Genomic DNA, 18930 nt, shown 5'->3' on the forward strand with positions numbered 1-18930 from the left:
AATCCTTGTCCAGCTTTCCCCAAGCAGTTGCCATGAGGAGCAGATAAGCTAGCCCACGTGAAAGCCCTTTGAAAATAACACAATCAAGAAAGCAAGACCGGAGTCACCTCTTCAATCGAAAATAAGTCTATGTAGAAAAATAAAAGGTATTTCTATTTCAGGCGCACCGGTTACCCTAGACATCCTTTTGAAAAGTCGTCCTAAGATGAAAAGAGAAATAGACTAAAATCAGTAAGTTTTATAATAGGCCTCTGCTGAAGATCCTTGTTTAATTTACGCCGGTCTGAAATTGCGTTGTATGTTTTTTTCTTTTCTTTTCTTTTCTTTTCTTTTTTTTTGAGTTGGAGTCTCACTCGGTCACCCAGTCTGGAGAGCAGTGGCCGCTCCCGGCCACCGCAGCCTCGACCTGCTGGGCTCCGGCGATCCTTCCGCCTCAGCCTTCCGAGTAGCTGGAACTCCAGGCGCGCGCTACCACGCCCGGCTAAGTTTTTTGATTTATTGTAGAGATGAGGGCTCGCCAAGCTGCCCAGGCCGGTCTCGAACCCAATCCACTCACCTCGGCCTCCCAAAGCGCGGGATTACAGGCTGAGCCACCGAGCCCGGCTGTATGTTTTAACAAAACCAGGAAAACAGTTCTGGGATTCGAATCTTTAACTCTAATCGCCCCACCTTGACATTTTCCTTCTCGCCACGCCCCTCTACCAGAACTCTATTTCCCAACATGCCCCGGGCTCCTATAAGCCGGCGGTCATTGTGACGCAATCCCACCGCCTCCTGGGAAGTGTAGTTTATTCGTTTCCCAGCTGCCGGAAGACCTAGGGCTGTGGACTACCTCTCCCGCGAGGTAGTGCACAATTCCAGCCGTTCGCGTCGTATTCGAACGCGCCGCGGCAGCCATGTTGGACGTGGCCAGCACAGGGGCCGGCACCAGGGGCTCATCGGAGTAGCTGTCACGATGCTGGGGTCCTTGGTGTTGAGGAGAAAAGCGCCGGCGCCGCGGCTCCTCCTCCAGCTCCTCAGGTCCCCATCGCTCCGGATGCACGGAGGTGCTTCCGGTCCGAGCTTGGCCACCGGGGGTCGCGGGGAGCCTCAGTGGCTGAGGGCAGCCGTCGGGGGGCGTCCTGGAACATCGCCGGCCTCGCGTCCCAGACGCGGGGCAGCCAGCGCGGGGCGCCAGAAAGGGCGTGTAGAGACTCACTGCTTCGCGGCTGCCACGTGGGGACGTGTTCCTAGCCCCGAAGAAACACTCCCGGGGCAGGACAGCTGGAACGGAGTCCCCAACAGAGCAGGGCTGGGCATATGGGCCCTCGCCACAGCGCTGGTAGTTCATTGCTACAGCAAGAATCCCTCCAACAAGGGTGATTATGGGGACATTCTGGGTTTGCGGAGGGGAGAGGGGAGAGGAGTGCCCTGACTGATGTTTGGAGGGTGGGGGGTTGCTTATAGATTTAGAGCCTTGGCGTCTCAATCTTGGAGGGGCCTACATACACATCATCTGGTTTCAAGGGTAGGGTGTTGCACCGCTTTGGAGATGTGTAGCCTCCCGTCATGGGTCAGCCTCTCCTCTTTGGGCATCACTTTATCCATCTGTACTTTGTGGGAATTGGACTAAACACCTAATATTACAGCATGATCCTTTTGTGTTCTAATATTGTGCCGGATCCAGTGCCTCTTTCAAGAGGTCTCCAGGAAATCGTGGGGTGTTTTAAGAGCAACCACTAGATGGTTTAGAAAAATTGCTTCCTCCTAAGGTGACCTGAGAAAGAGAGATACTTGCTTCCCTTGCTCCTCTCAGATCTGAGTTTCTTTCCTTACACAGTGAAGAGTGATTTCTTAGTATTCTTACAGGACTGTCATTTTGACCTCTCTTGGGATTCAGCGACCTGCATCTATCCATCAGTCTCCCAGGGTTTTCCTGTGCCAGATCCACCTACTGTGAGGCGATCTTGCCATGTGGAGTAGTTGGCAGGAGAAGGAAGTTGGATCCCTGGAGACCCAAGAGCTGATCTGGATTGTCTTCTCAGCTGGGTGTTTGGAGCTGAGCCAGGGCTTGGAGAGTGGGCAGAGAGCCAGACTTATGACCTGCATGAGCCCAGGTTTTTAATTGTTCTTCAAGGGAGAAGACAGGCACAGTGCCTGTAGATTACATGCATCCCAAGTTCTGAGACTTTTGAGCAAGAGTAGGGACCACTTTGACTGTGATTTGTTTACTCTATAGGATGTGGCCAGCTGTAAAGGAAGGGCTTTGACTGGGAATGACAACACTGGGGCCCTTGTTTTGGTTCTGTGTTTTAACTTCCATTGTGAATTTGGACACTTGCTCCTCCTCAGCTACAAAATGAGGGTGTTGAAAGAGACTCTAAGGACTTTTTTGGTTAGGCATGCCATGATTCTATAACTTTAAGCATTTTTTTTTTTTTAGATAACCTCTATGTGCCTAATTTTGAACTAAGTGTATGGGAAATCCTAACAACACACAATCAGTCAAGGAGGACAGTGCAGGTAGTTAGTGTGCGTGGCTATGTGTTGTTGGGAGATTAGAGGGCCAGCAGGGTCAAGCAAGCCTTCCTGGAGAATCCTCTAGGAAGACCCCTGGAGGATGGGCATTTGAACTTGAATTATGAAGAATGAGGCAGGAGATGAAAAGGAGCAGTATTTTGAACCCATGAGAGCAGGGAAGGCATCTTACCTTTTTTTTGCAGGTAGATACCAGCAACTTCCCCTAATGCCTGCACATTATTTGTCCATTGGTGTGTCTGAACTTAGTAGATATTTACTAAATGTGTCTTGAGTTGGATGATATTCCGTGCAAAGGCTTCAGGGAATGAAGATAACAGAGTTGCAGGGCACCACAGTGTGTGCAGGGGGCAAGCAGAGTGGTCAGCTTGGTTGGAGGATGGGGTCTTTGGCATGAGATGAGAGCCGATGGGAGTGGGGTAGAAATTCTTCCGTAGGTGATGGAGAGCCATGGAAGTTTCATGAGCAGGGAATGTTCTTAGGCCAGTGTGTTTGACTGAATTGGAGAAAGGTGACCAAGGTCTTGCCTAAGAGGTTGAGGACTCCAGACTGGACTTCGTAATGTGAACTCCAGGGTCTGTTGACCAAAATATATAATAACCTAAATCTTGACCAGTTCCAGCCCCTCTGACTTGCCAGCTATCTTGTCCCCTGACTTAAAGTTTTGAGCTGAGGCCCACGGTGTAGTGTATTAGAAACTGAACCCTTTAGGATCCAGGAGGCCCTGCTTCTAATCTTGGCTCATTCCTCAGTAAATTGTGACCTTGCAGAAGCTGCTTGTTTTTTCTGCAAAGTGAGGGATCAGTGGTCATGGCCATCTTTGAGAAAAGTTTGGTCCCCTTCTAGCTGGTGGCAGTGTGATCATGCTTGGGTGTGCGCTTTGAGAACAGTAGGGTAAGGTAAGCTAGACCAGGGTAAGGTAAGCTAGACCTGAGTCTAGACCAGGAGGTGGGATAGAGGCACCAATGTGTGAACCACTGAACTGGTTTTCTTTTTCTTTTTCTTTTTTTGAGTTGGAGTCTCATTCTTGTTGCCCAGGCTGAAGTGCAGAGGCATGCTCATGGTCACCGCAGCCTTGACCTGCTGGGCTTAGGCGATCCTTCTGCCTCAGCCTTCCAAGAATTGGTTTTCATATGCATGATGAGATAGGTCTTTTATCTCTATTGGAGAGATAGGGAAACCGAGGCTCAGGAGGTTGAGGTGAGTTAGCTAGGTCATATGTCAAGTGACAGAGTTGGATTAGAGCCTGGGTCTGCCCACCTCCAGACCCTGCCCTTTCTACCCTACTCTCTCATGGGTGAGTTGTCAGGACTGAGAGAGCCCTGAGGGAGGGCTGGGTGGTATGAGTCTGTCCAGTGCCCATAGCTCAGAAACAGGCTGGACACAGAGGGCTCCATGATTTTGGACTTTTTGAAGACATTCATTGTGCCTCTGCTGTTGACTTTTGAGATTTTCTGAGTCAGGCAGTTTTTCTCTATGACCACAAGGTGGTGCCAACAGCATTGCTTTTCTGCTAGGCCCAATGAATCCAAACCTGCTTTGGTTCTCCCTTTGCTGGACTTGGCATGGGGAGTTTGCAGGTTTTTCAACCATCATTTCATTGCCTCGGCATCCTTGTAAGGCTAACAGGGCAAGGATTATAGTCTCTGCTTTATAGTCAGGGAAGCTGTGGTGGACAAGGAAAGGGGCTGCCGTAGCCATGTGGTAAGGAGATCGCAGAATGGGTAGGAGTCAGTTTTCAGTGACTGTTAGTTGAAGCTGTCTCCATTTGAGAGGGGCCCACCCAAACCTCTGCCTACGCCTCCCCATCCATCCTGTCTCTCCTTTTGGGTTTGTGACCTGTGACATGAAGATTCAGAACTAGACTGAAGAACTAGAGTTGGGGGTGAAAGTGGACAAGGTCAGGGGATGGTTAATAATAAAGATGGTAGTAATATAAAACATGCAGAGCTGTGTAGCTCATGAAGAGCACATGAATATTCGCCACAGGCAAGATGTGGTGCTAGCATTGTACCTGCACCCCCTGTATGATGAAAGGAGTTAAGAGTTTGGGCCGTGTAACAGAAAGGTATGGAAATCAGGTTGTTAACGGGAGGGCAAAGTTAACTGTCTCTTTATGTATTGTGGCATCGGTTCACTTGGTATAGCACATATTTCTGAAGTACTTCCGCTGTCTTACTGGGCCCTCCAAGCAGCCCTGAGGAGTCAGTCCCGGCCAGGGATCTGACCAGTGCTCCCTCTCTCTTCAGATGCAGCCCTGATGGAAGCTGCTCGTGCCAACAATGTGCAAGAAGTCAGCAGGTGAGTGTGGAACCCCGGGCCAGAGGAGGGACTGAGCAGGGTGATGACTCTGCTTTGGAGGAAATCTTCACCCTAAGTTGGGAACTGTCTCCTGTGACTCCTTGTAGTTAGAGTCACCTGGGCTCCCTTGGCCCAGGTCAACCATTAGATATGTTAGGTAGGGTCAACCCTCAAACATCTCTGGATCCTTCAGCTGTTTTGTTCTTCATGGGAATTCCATTCCCCCCCGACCACCACCCCACCATATCCTATGGGTTTTTCTCTGGATCCTCCAATTATGTGTGTGTGTGTGTCCCACCAGGGTTGTGGGTGTAAATAACCACGTGTTAATGCTTGCTGCCTGAATGGCATCCATGGAGAGGCTTGGGGATTTGAGGGGAAAGCTGGAAAGGACCATTCTGCCAGAGAGTCTTCTGGAGCTAGAAATGCCTGCCTGCAGGGCTGGAGTGCCGGTGCTGGACCATGCCCAGGAACAGGCTGCATTTCTCTAGGCTCACAGGCCCAGCTAGTTCACTGTGACCACTAGCAGGTTGAACTTGAGGCTTATTCTTGGTCAAGGAATCAGCCTAGTGCCAGGGGCAGGGCAGAATCTGTGTCTGGGATGGGTGCTCAGACTGGGCCCAGCATAGGGCATTAGCTATGGGATTGGTTAGGGGCAGAGGTTTTATTCTTGGTGAGAATACTGGCCCCCGCTGGGCCTAACCATGGCCTCCTTTGGCCCTAGACACCTCCCTGTCTTTGTGTCTGCATTTTAGACAGGAAGTCGTGTTAAGATGGCTATTTCGGCACCCAGTGCCACAAACTTATGGTATTCTTCCCCACTCCAGCTGCCTGAACATACAAGAAGGCGTTGAAAGGCAGCCACAGCCCCACCAAGACTTACTGCTTTGATTCCCTTTCATTTTATCTGCAGCATTATTACTGATTCTCAAGGGTGCTTTTGAGTATTAATGTTTAAGGCTTAGTTTTTAATAAACCACTTTTAGAACTATGGGCTGGGAGTTGTTTTGTAGCCAAATAAATATGATGGAGCAATGGTTTAATAAACATGCAATGATGCATCTTAAAAACTGAGCACAGATGTCATCTTGTTGTTATAAGAGCCATTTATAACTGCAGGCTGTGTGTGGCAACTTCATTCCTTCAGAAACAGATGAGCCTCTCTTCATTCTGCTGCAGTACAAGGGAAACTGGCCCTTGCTAGCCCTGGAATCACCTGTTGGTCACTGCCAAGGACTGTTTTCCCCTGGCTAACCCGGTGTTGGCAGTGCAGCTGCAGAGCAGCCAGTACTGTGAATGCTTTCCATCCCCCAGTGGAGTCTGGCTTTACCCTATTCCATTGTACCTCTGGTTTTGATTATTTTAGCTCTTTCACATACATGTTTTTCTAATAATAAACACCTGCCCAAATAATGCAGAAAGTAATTAAACTTATGCTGTATGTGTGATTCAGACAATTATTATGAACATTCATTCTTGCCGGTGTGGATAGTGTCTGTGGGGGGAGCTTTTCATGTGTACCCCTAGGCTCCAGCCTGCTTTATTCTTGCCTCTTGTACCGCCTCCCTTGGTCAGGATGACTCCATCAGAGTGTCCTTTCATTCACTCGTGAGGAAGTCAGAGATGAGCAAGGCTGAGACCCTTCCCTCAGCCCCCGTCTCAGACAACCATGGGGAGCAAGCTGAGCAGAGACGAGAGGCAGACTGGCTGCCAGGCCTAGGGAGTATGTTGATGCTGCTGAAGTGGACTTCACAGGATGTGGGGAAAGAGGGCAGGTGATTTGAGAGAGGCTGGAATGTGCACAGCCTGCCATGTCCAGGGTGAGGAGTCTTGAACTCTTGTCCTATAAATAGGAGGGAGAGGTGGAATGACTCCGTTAGGGCCGGGTTTCAGAGGGGTGGAGGGTGGACTGTATTGGGAAAAGGCTGAAGACAGATCTGTTCAGAGGCTCTTTCAGTTTCAGTAGGTCAGATTCAAGGACAGAGGGGACAGTCCGCCCCCAAATGGGAAAACCCGTGAGGTTAACACGCCGACTGAATCAGAAACAGATCAGAATCCTCAGAACAGGAGACCATGTATGTGGGGTTGTTGACCTGCTTTATGTGGAGCTGGCTCACTGTGTGTGGTGTGGGCTGTCTGGCTAAAGGGGCAGAGCAGGAGCTGCCACTTGCCACACTTTGTTCTGGGTCGTGCCTCCCCAGGGGCAGAGACAAGGTGTGGTTCCCCGCTGTCTCTTACCCTACTCCCTGGCACATTGGGGACTTGTTTGCTTTTTTGTGACTTATTCTTTTTTTGCATTCTACTGACTTGTTTTTTTGAATTGGAGTCTCACTCTGTCGCCCAGACTGTAGTGCAGTGGCAGCTCCCGGCCACCACAGCCTCGACCTGCTGGGCTCTGGCAATTCTTCTGCCTCAGCCTTCCAAGTAGTCGGAATTACAGGCATGCGCTACCATGCCCGGCTGATTTTTTGATTTATTGTAGAGATGAGGTCTCTCCGCCCAGGCTGGTATTCAACCCATGGGCTCAGGCAATCCACTCACCTCGCCTCCCAAAGGCGCGGGATTATAGGCTGAGCCACCGAGCCCGGCTCTACTGACTTTTCATGAACTGAAATAACAGTCAGAGTCTCACTTCCATGTTCCCCTTCACTATATCAGAGGAAAGCTGAGTCTCTTCCCTTTCCTTCCTTTCTCCCTGTGTGGCAACCATTTCCTCCCTTCTCTGAGGCACTTAACTGATAAGTTCATCCTGCTCTGGCTCCTCAGAAGTGGAAGCCTGTCCCTTTATCCTACCTGTCAGCAGAGTGAGCAGGTGGCCCTTCTCCTGGGCTCAGCCCAAACCTGAGCCTGACTTCTGGTCTCAGTAACTGCTCACCTGAAACCTAGGGCACAAGGCAGACTGAAGATACATCTGTCCGGCTCAGGCTGAGTCGTGTGAGGAGCTGTCAGGACTGGGAAAAGTGAGGCCTTCTGTTCTGCCAGTGGAGATCACATTTCCTTCAGAACAAACTGGGTGAAAGACAACACCTTCCCTACTTCCCTTCTCCCAGCGGGCAGCTGGGCCTCTCTGCTGAGTGTTTAACTCAAGTCATTCGTCAGCCTATACAGTCTATAGTGAAGGAAACCTGCTGGTATCAGTCTGGAACCTCAGACTGCCTGCCCTTTCTCTCCAGGATTCGTTTGTTCATTTGACAGACATTTACTGAGCATCTGCCCTATTCTGGGTCCTCTGCTTGGCACAGAGGACATTTGACCAGGCATGATTCCCGCCCTTGATGACAGTTGGGGGTAAATTGTGGCGATAGTGTGATCAGTCCTGTGAGACTGGAGACTACAAGAGTTGCAGGAGCACAGAAGATAGCCCTAAACAGCCTGGGGGATCACAGAAAGCCTTCTTGAGGAAATGGTACCTGATCAGGGTCTAAAATATCAGTACAGGTTAGTCAATAGAAGGGGATGTCATTCCAGGCAGAAAGGACAGCATGAGTGGACTGGGGGATGTGGGGGTAGGGGAAAATTATATTTTGGTGTTGTTGGATCACAGTCTGAGGCCAGGAGAGACTGGAGATAGGTAGGGACCTGGACATAGAAGGCACTGATTGATTATCTGCTTGTCCCTCAGTCACCCATTTTTCCAGCCTGTGCTCTGTGCCTGGTCCAGAGCTTAATTTGGGGGAGAGAGGGTAGCAACAGAAGGAAGAAAGAGAAGCAATACCTGTCCTGGAGAAACTCATGTGCCCCTTAGTGAGGAAGGAGGACATGAGTCAAACATTGAGAACCAGCAAAACAAGGGGACAAATCCTAACTTCTTTTTTCTTTCTTTAATGTATGCGACCGTTTTTTTATTTTTTATTTTAAAGATGTGGGGTATCCTAACTTCTAAGTAACATGGATATGATAATACCTATAGAGTCGTAGAGTTATAACTAATAACAAAATGATTAATTCAACCAGTATTTGAGTACACATTTGGAGCTAGGCATCAAGCTAAGTGCTGGAGATACAGAAGTGAACAAGACTACATTGTCCCTGCCCTGTTGTTACTTATGGTCTCACTGGGAGCCAAATAACTAATTGTGCAATTATAATTGTGTGCTTCAGAAATGAAGTACAGTTTGTCTTTTAAGCAAATGGTGCTGGAACTGGATAGCCACATGCAAAAGAATGAAGTTGAACCCTTACCTAACCCCCTACGTAAAAATGAACTCAAAATGGTTCATGGGCCCAAGTGTGAGCTAAAACTATACAATTCTTAGAAGAAAACACAGAAGTTTTTGTCCCTCTGGGTTAGGCAAAGCCTTCTTAAAGCACCAGGAACACAAGTTACCATAGAAAAAAACAAATTTGGCTTCATCAAAATTTAAAAAGTTTTGTGCTTCAAGGGACAAAAGAAAATGAAAAGGAAAGTGAAGAAAATAAAAAGACTCACAGAATGGGAGAGTATTTTGCAAATCACATATCTGTTCAGAAATTGTATCCAGAATATATAAAATACTCTTACAGGCTGGGCTCAGTGGCTCAGCCTGTAATCCCAGCACTTTGGGAGGCCAAGGCAAGTGAATTACCAGAGCCCTCAGGTTCAAAACCAGCCTGGGCAACTTGATGAGACCTCATCTCTACAATAAATAAATAAATAAAATAGCTGGGCATGGTATTGCGTGCCTCTAGTTCTGGCTACTTGGAAGGCTGAGGTGGAAGGATCGCCAGAGCCCAGTGGGTCAGCGCTGGGGTGGCTGTGAGGATGCCACTGCACTCTAGCCTGGGCGACAGAGTGAGATTCCAACTAAAAAAAAAAGTGAGCTGGGCTCGGTGGCTCAGTCTGTAATCCCACGCCTTGGGAGGCGGAGGTGAGTGACTTGCCTAAGCCCGCGGGTTCAAGACCTGCCTGGGCAACCTGGCGAGACCTCATCTCTACAATAAAACAAAAAATTAGCCGAGTGTGGTAGCACGCGCCTGTAGTTCCAGCTACTTGGAAGGCTGAGACGGAAGGATCGCCGGAGCCCAGCGGGTCGAGGCTGCGGTGGCCGGGAGTGGCCACTGCATTCCAGTCTGGGCAACAGAGTGAGACTCCAACTCAAAAAAAAAGTAAAATAAAATAAATAAAAAATAAAGTACTCTTACAACTCAATAATAAAAAGATAATCTAATTTAAAAATGGACAAAGAATCTGAATAGACATTTTTCCAAAGAACATATACAAATGACCAAAAAACTTTTGAAAAGATGTTCAAACTTAGGGAATTGTACATCAAAACCACAGTGAGTTACCACTTTACACCCATTAGGATGGCTATTATAAAAAAAGATGGATAAGAGCAAGGATGTGAAGAAATTGAAACTCTTATGTATTGTGGTGGGGTTGTAAAATGTTGCAGCCACTTTGGAAAACAGTTTGGCAGTTCCTCAAAATGTTCAGCATAGAGTTACCTTGTGAGCCAACAAGCCCACTGTAGTTATAAAACCCAAAGAAATGAAAACATGTACATTAATGTACTTGTACATGAGTGTTCATAGGCACATCATTCATATTAGCCAAAAAGTGGAAATGTCAACCTAAAGCAAATAACTGAGACAAAATTCATAGAAGTAGAGAGTTTATTTGGGCCAAGTTTGAGGACTACAACCCGGGAGCACAGACTCAAGTTGCTCTGAATATAGGCTCCAATTAGCAACAGTGGATTTTTTTTTTTTTTTTTTTGAGTTGGAGTCTCACTCTGTCGCCCAGACTGGAGTGCAGTGGCCACTCCCGGCCACTGCAGCCTCGACCTACTGGGCTCCGGCGATCCTTCCGCCTCAGCCTTTGGAGTAGCCGGAATTACAGGCATGCGCTACCACGCCCAGCTGATTTTTTGATTTATTGTAGAGATGAGGTCTCGGTAAGTTGCCCAAGCGGGTCTCAAACCTGCAGGCTCAGGCAATCCACTCACCTCAGCCTGCCAAAGCACGGGATTACAGGCTGAGCCACCAAGCCCGGGTAACAGTGGATTTTTAAAGGAAAAAAGAGAGAGTTTCTAAGTGGTTTACCAAGAATTTGCATTAAAATGACACAAGTTATTGATAGGCTCTACGTTGTTCTTTGTACCACATATTTCAGGAATATGAAGATAATGTGTGAGACAACTAGTTAGGAAGCTACAGGGAAGAAAAGAAAGAAGGAAATGTCATTAAACAATTGCCCTGGAGCATGGGAGTAGAGGGCTGGTTGGGGGTGTGACTGAAGTCCTATGCTTATATCTCTCTGTCCCTAATAAATTTTGCATACCTCACACAGCTCAGACTGCTCTAAGCTATTCTTTTCTTCTCTCAGAAACAACCTCAAAGTCTATTAGCTGTGGAATAGATAAATAAAATTATGATATAACCATACATCAGAGTGTTATTCATCAACACAGAAAAAGAAGTGCTGAGGTATGTTACAACATAGATGAACCTTGGAAACGTTATGCTAAGTGAGAGAAGCCAGTCACCAAAGGCTACTGTCTTAGTCTTTTGGGCTGCTATAACAGAATACCATGAATTAAGTGGCTTATAAACAGCAGAAATATAATTCTCCCAGTCCTGGAAGCTGGGAAGTCCTAGATCAAAGCGTCTGAGTAAATGAGATCTAAGTGAAGGATGAAGAGAAAGGTGAAAGTTCTATTAAAGGGAACAGCAGGTGGAAGGCCCTCTGTCAAGTAAAGATGTGCAGAAATCGAGGAATTGAGAGGGGAAAAGGCCAATATTGCTGAACTCTAGAAAATAAGGAGGAGTGGTGTGAAATAAAATTGGAGAGTTGAGCAAGGATCATACCTCACTGGATGTATAGGCCACACTAACAATTTTTACTTTTGTCTCTCTCTTTTTTTTTTTTGCTTGGAATCTCATTCTGTTGCCTGGCTGGAATGCAGCCACCACAGCCTGGACCTGCTGGGCTCATGCGATCCTTCCGCCTCAGCCTTCCAAGTAGCCGGAACTACACATGTGCGCTACTGCACCCAACCAATTTTTTTTTTAATTTATTGTAGAGATGAGCTCTCGCCAAGTTGCCCGGGCTGGTCTTGAACCCGTGGGCTCCCAAAGTGCTGGGATTACTGGCTGAGCCACCAAGCCCGGCCTTTACTTTTGTCTTAAGAGTCTTGGGCAACCATTGAGGGATTTCAAGTGTGTGTGTGTGTGTGTGTGTGTGTGTGTGTGTGTGAGAAAGAGTGAGAGAGAGAGACAACAGATAAATAGACTTGGTGACGTCACATAGATTTGTTATTTTAAAACATCATTCTGGTTGTTTGGTGGAGAACAGATTGGTGAAGATCGATGGTGGATGCAGGAAGACTTGTTGAAGAGCAACTAGAGTAGTTCAGATGAGAGAAGCTGTGATGTGGACTAAGATATCAGCAGAGATGGAAGAATCAAGCTAGATAGGACTTGGTGATGGTTAGAACAGTACCAGTGCCTGCTGCACAGTGAGTGTTCAAGCAATGAATGTGGGATAGATGAATAGGATTGGATATGGTTGATTAGTTAGAAGGTGTTAATGAATTTCAATTTTCTGGCTTGATCATCTGTGTAGATGCTGTTGTCATTCACTGAGATGAGGGTCCCTGAGGAAGACTGGGTTGGGAGAAGAGATTATGAGTACAGTTTTAAACATGCTGAATTTATTTTGTCAGTGAGATTTTCAAGGGGATGTGTGAGTCTTTCTGACTCTTCCCCCTATACATGCCATGCTGCCTCTCAAAATACCTCAATTATCACTTAGGAGATTCTTTTGATGTCCTATTTTGATGGTTTTAGAAAATAAAGGACTTCATACTGGACCAAACTAGCTTACTAGATGGCTTTGGAAAAAAATCTGATTTGGTTTACAGTTCAGGAAAGAAGAAAGGGTTGAACTTTGTTGAGAAGTAAACACATTTATTCTGGCTTTGCAATGTTAGCTTGGTTTGGTTCTTGTCCCTGGATGCCCCAGCTTGGGGCTTGAGGCACTTGCTGTCCATATGCCAGGATTGAGGTGTCCAGAATGTGTTTAGCTACAACACAGGTAAATGTTCTGCACATTGATCCAGGGATTTTATTTAATTAACAAAAACCCTGGCTGGTAAATACATTTGGCTGTCTCGGGGCTTTAGAGAGGCTGTCTGTTTATTGATTGTCGTATCATTTTGGCTGGATGGGAAGATATTAATGATGGCATTAGAGCAACCAAAACATCTAGCTCTCTTAATCAGTAAGTATGTAAATGTCCTTGTGGCTTAAAGTGGACTGAAACAAAAGCTTTATACTAGACCAAAGGTCATGTCCTTGAGGGCATCACTCCCATAATTTGATGCTTATAGTGAGAGCTTCCTAAGATCACAGTTTTTTTAATGCTAGAGTGTGACCCACATAGGTTTTCTGAATGTTAGAGTGTTGGCAGGTTTGCATTATGGTCTTGATAGCGTAATGCTACAGAAAGAATTCAAGAGTTTTAGAGTTAGAAGATCTGATTTCCACTTCTGACATAGTTACTAACAGGTTGTGTGGCTATTATTAAGATATCAAACCTCCTTTTCTAAATCTTAGTTTCCAAATCTTGTTCATGGAGTTCCCACTGAGAACTTTCAAATGCAGTTCTCAGTGTTAAGCTCTGTAGGGAAAACTGAGTACTTCTGGAAGGATCCAGATCACACACTGAAACCCCAGGCTTACCCAGTTAGATATCCACCTGGCAAGTTGTTCTACAGAATGGTGCAGGGTCTGGCTTCTTTTCCGAGAAATATGAACTGCTGGTGTTCTGATTGCTTGCTCCCTAGTGATGGGAAGCAATTGAATTAGCAGCATTTCTTTACCCTCATGGGTAGGTGAATTGTGGAAGCAGCTGGTCAACTGCCCAGAAGCCCAGCAGAGTCAGGTAATTGGCCATGAGCTCAGAATAGCCAGGGCCTACCACGGTGGGCTTGGATGGATAGAGGTATGCCACTGAAAAGGAGCCCAGCTCTGAACCTTTTTTACTGGCCCTGCTGCTTCTTGGCTGTGTGGCCTTAGGCTAGTCTCTTAACTTCCTCAGTGGCCTCTGCTATAAAATATCTTTGATGATACCTGTCTGACCATCCTAGGATCTTGTAAGAGTTTCAGGCGGGTGATCCCTTATTGTCTGGGAAATTACTTATCCTTTGGGTCCTGACTGTCACATCTCCAGGAAGTCTTCCCTGATCTACCAGTACCTGAGAATTCCCTTTGCACCCTGTACTTCCTTTGTGAGAGCACTTGTCACCCTCTATTGGGATGGGTTATCTGTTTCCTTGCCTCTGTCTCTCACAGTCCTGTGAGTTTGGAAGGCAGCAGACCATTGCTGTGTTGTTCATCACTGTGCTTGTAAATAGTTACCAAATTCTTGGCCAGACATGATGGTTTATGCCTGTAATCCTGGCACTTTGGGACGCCAAGGTGAGAGGATTGCTTGAGCCCAGGAGTTTGAGACCAGCCTAGGCAACAGCAAAAACTCATCTCTACAAAAAATTTAAACAACAACAACAACAAAACCAGGGGTAGCGGCACATGCCTGTAGTCCCAGCTACTTGGGAGCCTAAGGCAGAAGGATCGCCTAAACCCCAGAGGTCAAGACAGCAGTGAGCCATGAAGGTGCCACTGCACTTCATCTGGGTAACAGAGTGAGTTCCCGAGTTAAAAAAAATTTACCAAATACTTAATATTGTTGAAAATGTTTAGCAAATGGTAGAGTTAAGCAAATTTTAGTAGTTATTACAGCCATTATAAACTTGTAAACAGAGGACTGACCTACCTTTGAAAACACAAATGAAGTAGTTCAGTCATTTATTGATTCTATAATTAGCACCTACTATTTGTGGTGCTGTGCTAGGTGTATGACTGTTCAGCAAACATGTAGAGGCCTTGCCTCATGGAGCTTGAAACCTAGACAGATGTTAATCCTACAGATGTGAAGTTGCAACCATGACACATGCTGCAAAGAAGGGATACAGAGAATCAGGAGAAGCAGCAACAGTGAGATTTTCCCTGGTCAGAGAAGGCTCCCCGGAGGAAGCTTGAGCTCTGAAGTCAAGGATGAGGAAAAGTGACCCCGGTGAAGAAGGATGGGAAGAGATCCTGGCAGAAGGAACTCTTATTTACTAGACTCCTGTGGGAGGAGGAAGCATGGCCAGTGTGAAGGACTGCAACTAGAGGGAGGCATCAGGAGCCTAAAACAAACAGACTTTGCAGGGCATTGGAGGCCACATGAAGGAGCTTGTTTTTAGTCTAACAGCAGTGGCAACTGAGCTGGGTTGGGAGGAGATTGATGTGATCAGTAACCATTCCAACGACTGAGGAACATTAGGAACCAATCTGTGTGCCTACCAGCTTGTGTGTGCCAGGAGTCTTTTTTGGACATAGCCCCACCCCTCAAGGTAGTGCAGGCCACAAACCTGCAATTCCCAGGACCCAACAGCAGGGGCTACTGTCAGGTTGTTGCCCTACCATCATTTCTGTGGCCGCAGCGCTGCCTCTTTAAAATCCCAGGTTGGTCAAGGCCATAATGCAAATTGAGTCAGCATGGCCAGAACCAATTGGATTTCTTCCCGAAGAATTTTTATGGAGACTGAAGAACAGAGAGAAACCCAAGAATAATGAAAAGAGTCAAGCCAATGTGTTACTGGGTTTACAATATGCACTTAAGTTGCTTGCCTTGTAGTTCCTATTCTGTCTCTGTTTGGAAAAGCTTCTCAGAATATGTCTCTTCAGAACTTTGAGGCCCTTCTACATCCTGACTCCTTCATTCTCCTCCTTTCTTAGCAGGGGACCTAGACCTAAAGTCCTCCTAAGGCAACAAATAGTCCTTTCCTCACAATTCTGCCAATGGTTGCAGATCCCAGTGGATTTTATATCATTGGCAGGAATCAGTGGTAAGTACTTTGGAGTCTGACAAAGCAAGGCTTGTGAATCCCAGCTGTGTCATTTGTTAGTTCCATGACCTTGGAAAAGTTGCCTAACCTCTCTAACCTTAGATTCTTCATCTGCAAAGTGAGGATGGTAATTGACCCGCCTCACACAATTGCAACTGAGTGATTCACCTCCTCACTTTTCCCTTCATGCATGTTTCTCCTCACCTGGCCTGTGAGCCCTGTCACAGCAAGGTAGATGGTACCTCCTTCTCCTGCCTCTTCCATAGCAAGTCACGCAAGGCCAGCTGGTACTTAGAAGGTACGAAGTACAGATAGATCTGGCTTGTTGATTGATTGGTTGATTGAAACCCTGTTTATTCTCCAAAAACTACCCAGCAGGAGAGCCCAGCCCTAGGCAGCAGCTGGGCAGGTTAACTGACCTCCAGGATCCTCCATTCATGTGGATGGGAGGCCCAGGAAGGCTGCATAAGAATCATCTCTGAGGCTGGGCTGAGTCTTCCATCTCAATGCCCTTTTGTTTGGAGGGATAGCACCCAGGCCTCCTGGGAAGTTTGTGTGTTTGACCAGATGGACAGTGAGTAGGGGCAGGATGTAAAGTACAATTGAGGGAGGTCCCTGGAATTCCTAGGGGCTCAGAGTCCAGCAGGTGGGGCAGGCTCCTTCCCAGGGCAGATATGGAGCTCAGTCACAGCTCCTACGTGGGTCAGACAGGATCCTAGGCACTTTTGTCTCCAGCCTCACTTCCTCCAGCATTCAAGTCCACACTTAGCTTCCAGCTCTTGTTGGGTACCTCTGAGTGTGAGGCACTCTTTGCCTTCTGAAGAATAGGCAGATTCTGATTGATTATGCATTCATTCATTCTTTTTTCTTTTGAGATATAATTCACATACCATAAAATTCTTCCTTTTAAATGAAAGTATACAATTCAGTGGATTTTAGAGCGTTTATAAGACTCTGCAACCAGCACTATTGTCTAATTGCAGAATATTTTCATCACCTCCCTAAAAAACTTGAATCTCATTAGGAGTCACTTTCCATCTCCCCTCTCCCCAGACTTTGCCCCCCACTGGTCTGCTTTCTGTTTCTGTAGATATGCCTATGCTGGACATTTCATATGAATGGAATCATATGAAACATCCAAAAGATCACAAAAGTAGTGATCTTTTGTCTCTGGTATCTTTTACTTAGCATAATGTTTTCAACTTTCATCCATGTTCAGTACTTCGTTCTTTTTTGTGGCTAAATAATATTCCCTGTGTAGATATACTACATTTTATTATCCATTTGTCAGTTGGTGGACATTATTGTTTCCACTTTCTAGCTATTATGAATAATGCAGCTATGAACATTTGTGTACAGATTTTTATGTTGTCATATATCTTGGATACATACCTAGGAGTGGAATTGATGGGTCACATAGTAACTCAATGTTTAACATTTTGAGGAACCGCCAAACTGTTTTCTAGAGTGGCTATACCATTTTACATTCCTCATAAGCAATGTGTGAGGGTTCCAGTTTTTCCACATCTTCAACAACACTAGTTATCTGGTTTTTATTACAGCCATCCTAGTGTATGTGAAGTGGTATCATTATGGTTTTGATTTGCGTTTCCCTATGGTTAATGATGTAAGCCTCTTTTTATGTGCTTATTGGTCATTTGTATGTCTTGTTTGGCATTTATTCATTCTTAAGGCCCATTATGAGCAATATGCCCTGTTAGGCATTGAGGAGAAGAATAAAGGTGTATCATGATGATCTCTGCCTTTCAAGGAACTTACAGTCTGGTAAGATAATTGTAATTAGTATATGAGAAAAGCTAGGGCTTCATAGACAAGGAGGCCTTTAGTTTGGATCTGGAGATAGTTCTTATTTGGATGCAAGGAACTTTGCGGAAAGACTTTCTGGGCAGTTGGAGTAAGGTAAGCAAAGGTGATTTGTAATGAGGAGAAGAAGTTTTGTCTTTTGATGAATTTTGAAGTAGTTATATGTGTAAAACACTTGGCATGGCTCTTGGCACATGTGTTAACTGCCTTTGTGACTCCTCCCATTTGGTGCCAGCTCTGTCCTCTAGGACTTCGTGAATTCCTTTTCCTGTTTCACACCTTAAATATTAGCAGACAGAGCTTCAGGATACATAAGCCTTGGTTCCCTAAACTCTGGTTTCAAGTCTCCTCCTCATCCTAGTCATTTTCTAATGAAACCGCCACAGAGTTTAGGTGCCCTCTCTGAATTCCAGAGTGGCATGACAATTTATTGTGAGGAACTGGACTGTCATCCCCTTTGTTAAAGTTTTTATATCTCTCTTAATATGGCCTGAGTTTACACTGACTTTCTTGACAGCTGTGTTATACTCCTAAATTCTGTTAAACTTGTGATCAGCCTAGCCTACTGAGAACCAGGGCTTCCTGCATTCTGTAACCTTTTGATTGGATTTGTTTGCTGAGCTTATTTTAACCTAAAGGTAAGGATACTTTAAGGCATTGTATTGCCACGTGAATTTGAAAGTGTTGGTGGTAGTATGGAGACTACCATGATGAAGAAGGGATGGGTTTGGGCCTTTCTCATCCTAAGACTAGATAGGAACTAGAACTTCTAAGGGAGAAGGTTCTAGGAAGCAAAACTAATCAGAGTCTATCTTCATCACTCAGATAAGCTTCTTTCCACTAAGACTTTTCCTTCTTTATTCTTTTCTGTCAGCTGATTAGTCCCATTAGGCAGTTGGTGGTGTGCTAAATGTGGGAAAGAGGGGAAGAAAATGGGTTGTTTGCCCTGGAAGGCAGTGTGGTTCCAGGGAGAACTTGGACTCCAGTCCCAAGCTGCCACTTACTGGCCTTGTAATCTTAAGCAAGTTACTTTCCCTCTGTAAGACTTCAACATCTAGGCCGGACACAGTGGCTCATGCCTGTAATCCCAGCACTTTGGGAGGCCAGGAATTTGAGACCAGCCTGGGTAACATAGTGAGACCTCATCTACACAAAAAATTAAAAATTAACCAGATGTGGTAGTGTATGCCTTGTAGTGCCAGCTGTTTGGTAGACAGGCTGAAGGATCACCTGATCCCACAAGGTTGAGGCTGTGGTGAACCAGAAGCACTCGAGCTTAGGTAACAGAGTAAGACCCCAACTCAAAAAAACAAAAACAAAAAAATCCTTGGGCTTCGTTTTTTTGTTTGTTTGTTTTTTTGAGTTGGAGTCTCACTCTGTCACCCAGACTAGAGTGCAGTGGCCGCTCCCGGCC

The 18930-nt window shown here is 46.1% G+C and overlaps 1 protein-coding gene across 4 annotated transcripts in view; it reads left to right on the forward strand.

Moving 5' to 3' along the window:
- The first annotated feature begins 747 nt into the window (after positions 1-747).
- The window catches only part of CLPB (ClpB homolog, mitochondrial AAA ATPase chaperonin), a 160797-nt gene continuing 142614 nt past the window's right edge, over positions 748-18930 (forward strand). For 2 of the 4 annotated variants that reach the window (XM_008070282.2, XM_021718692.1), the window contains exons 1-2: positions 748-1358; positions 4767-4818. In XM_008070282.2, the coding sequence (XP_008068473.1) occupies positions 956-1358; positions 4767-4818 (455 nt within the window). In that variant the 5' untranslated portion in view covers positions 748-955. The remainder of the gene's footprint in view (positions 1359-4766; positions 4819-18930) is intronic. The other 2 variants (XM_021718690.1, XM_021718691.1) reach the window with 1 other exon arrangement.

This window comes from Carlito syrichta, unplaced genomic scaffold (assembly GCF_000164805.1).
Source record: "Carlito syrichta isolate Samal-C Ts95f unplaced genomic scaffold, Tarsius_syrichta-2.0.1 Scaffold313283, whole genome shotgun sequence".
Taxonomy (NCBI): domain Eukaryota; kingdom Metazoa; phylum Chordata; class Mammalia; order Primates; family Tarsiidae; genus Carlito; species Carlito syrichta.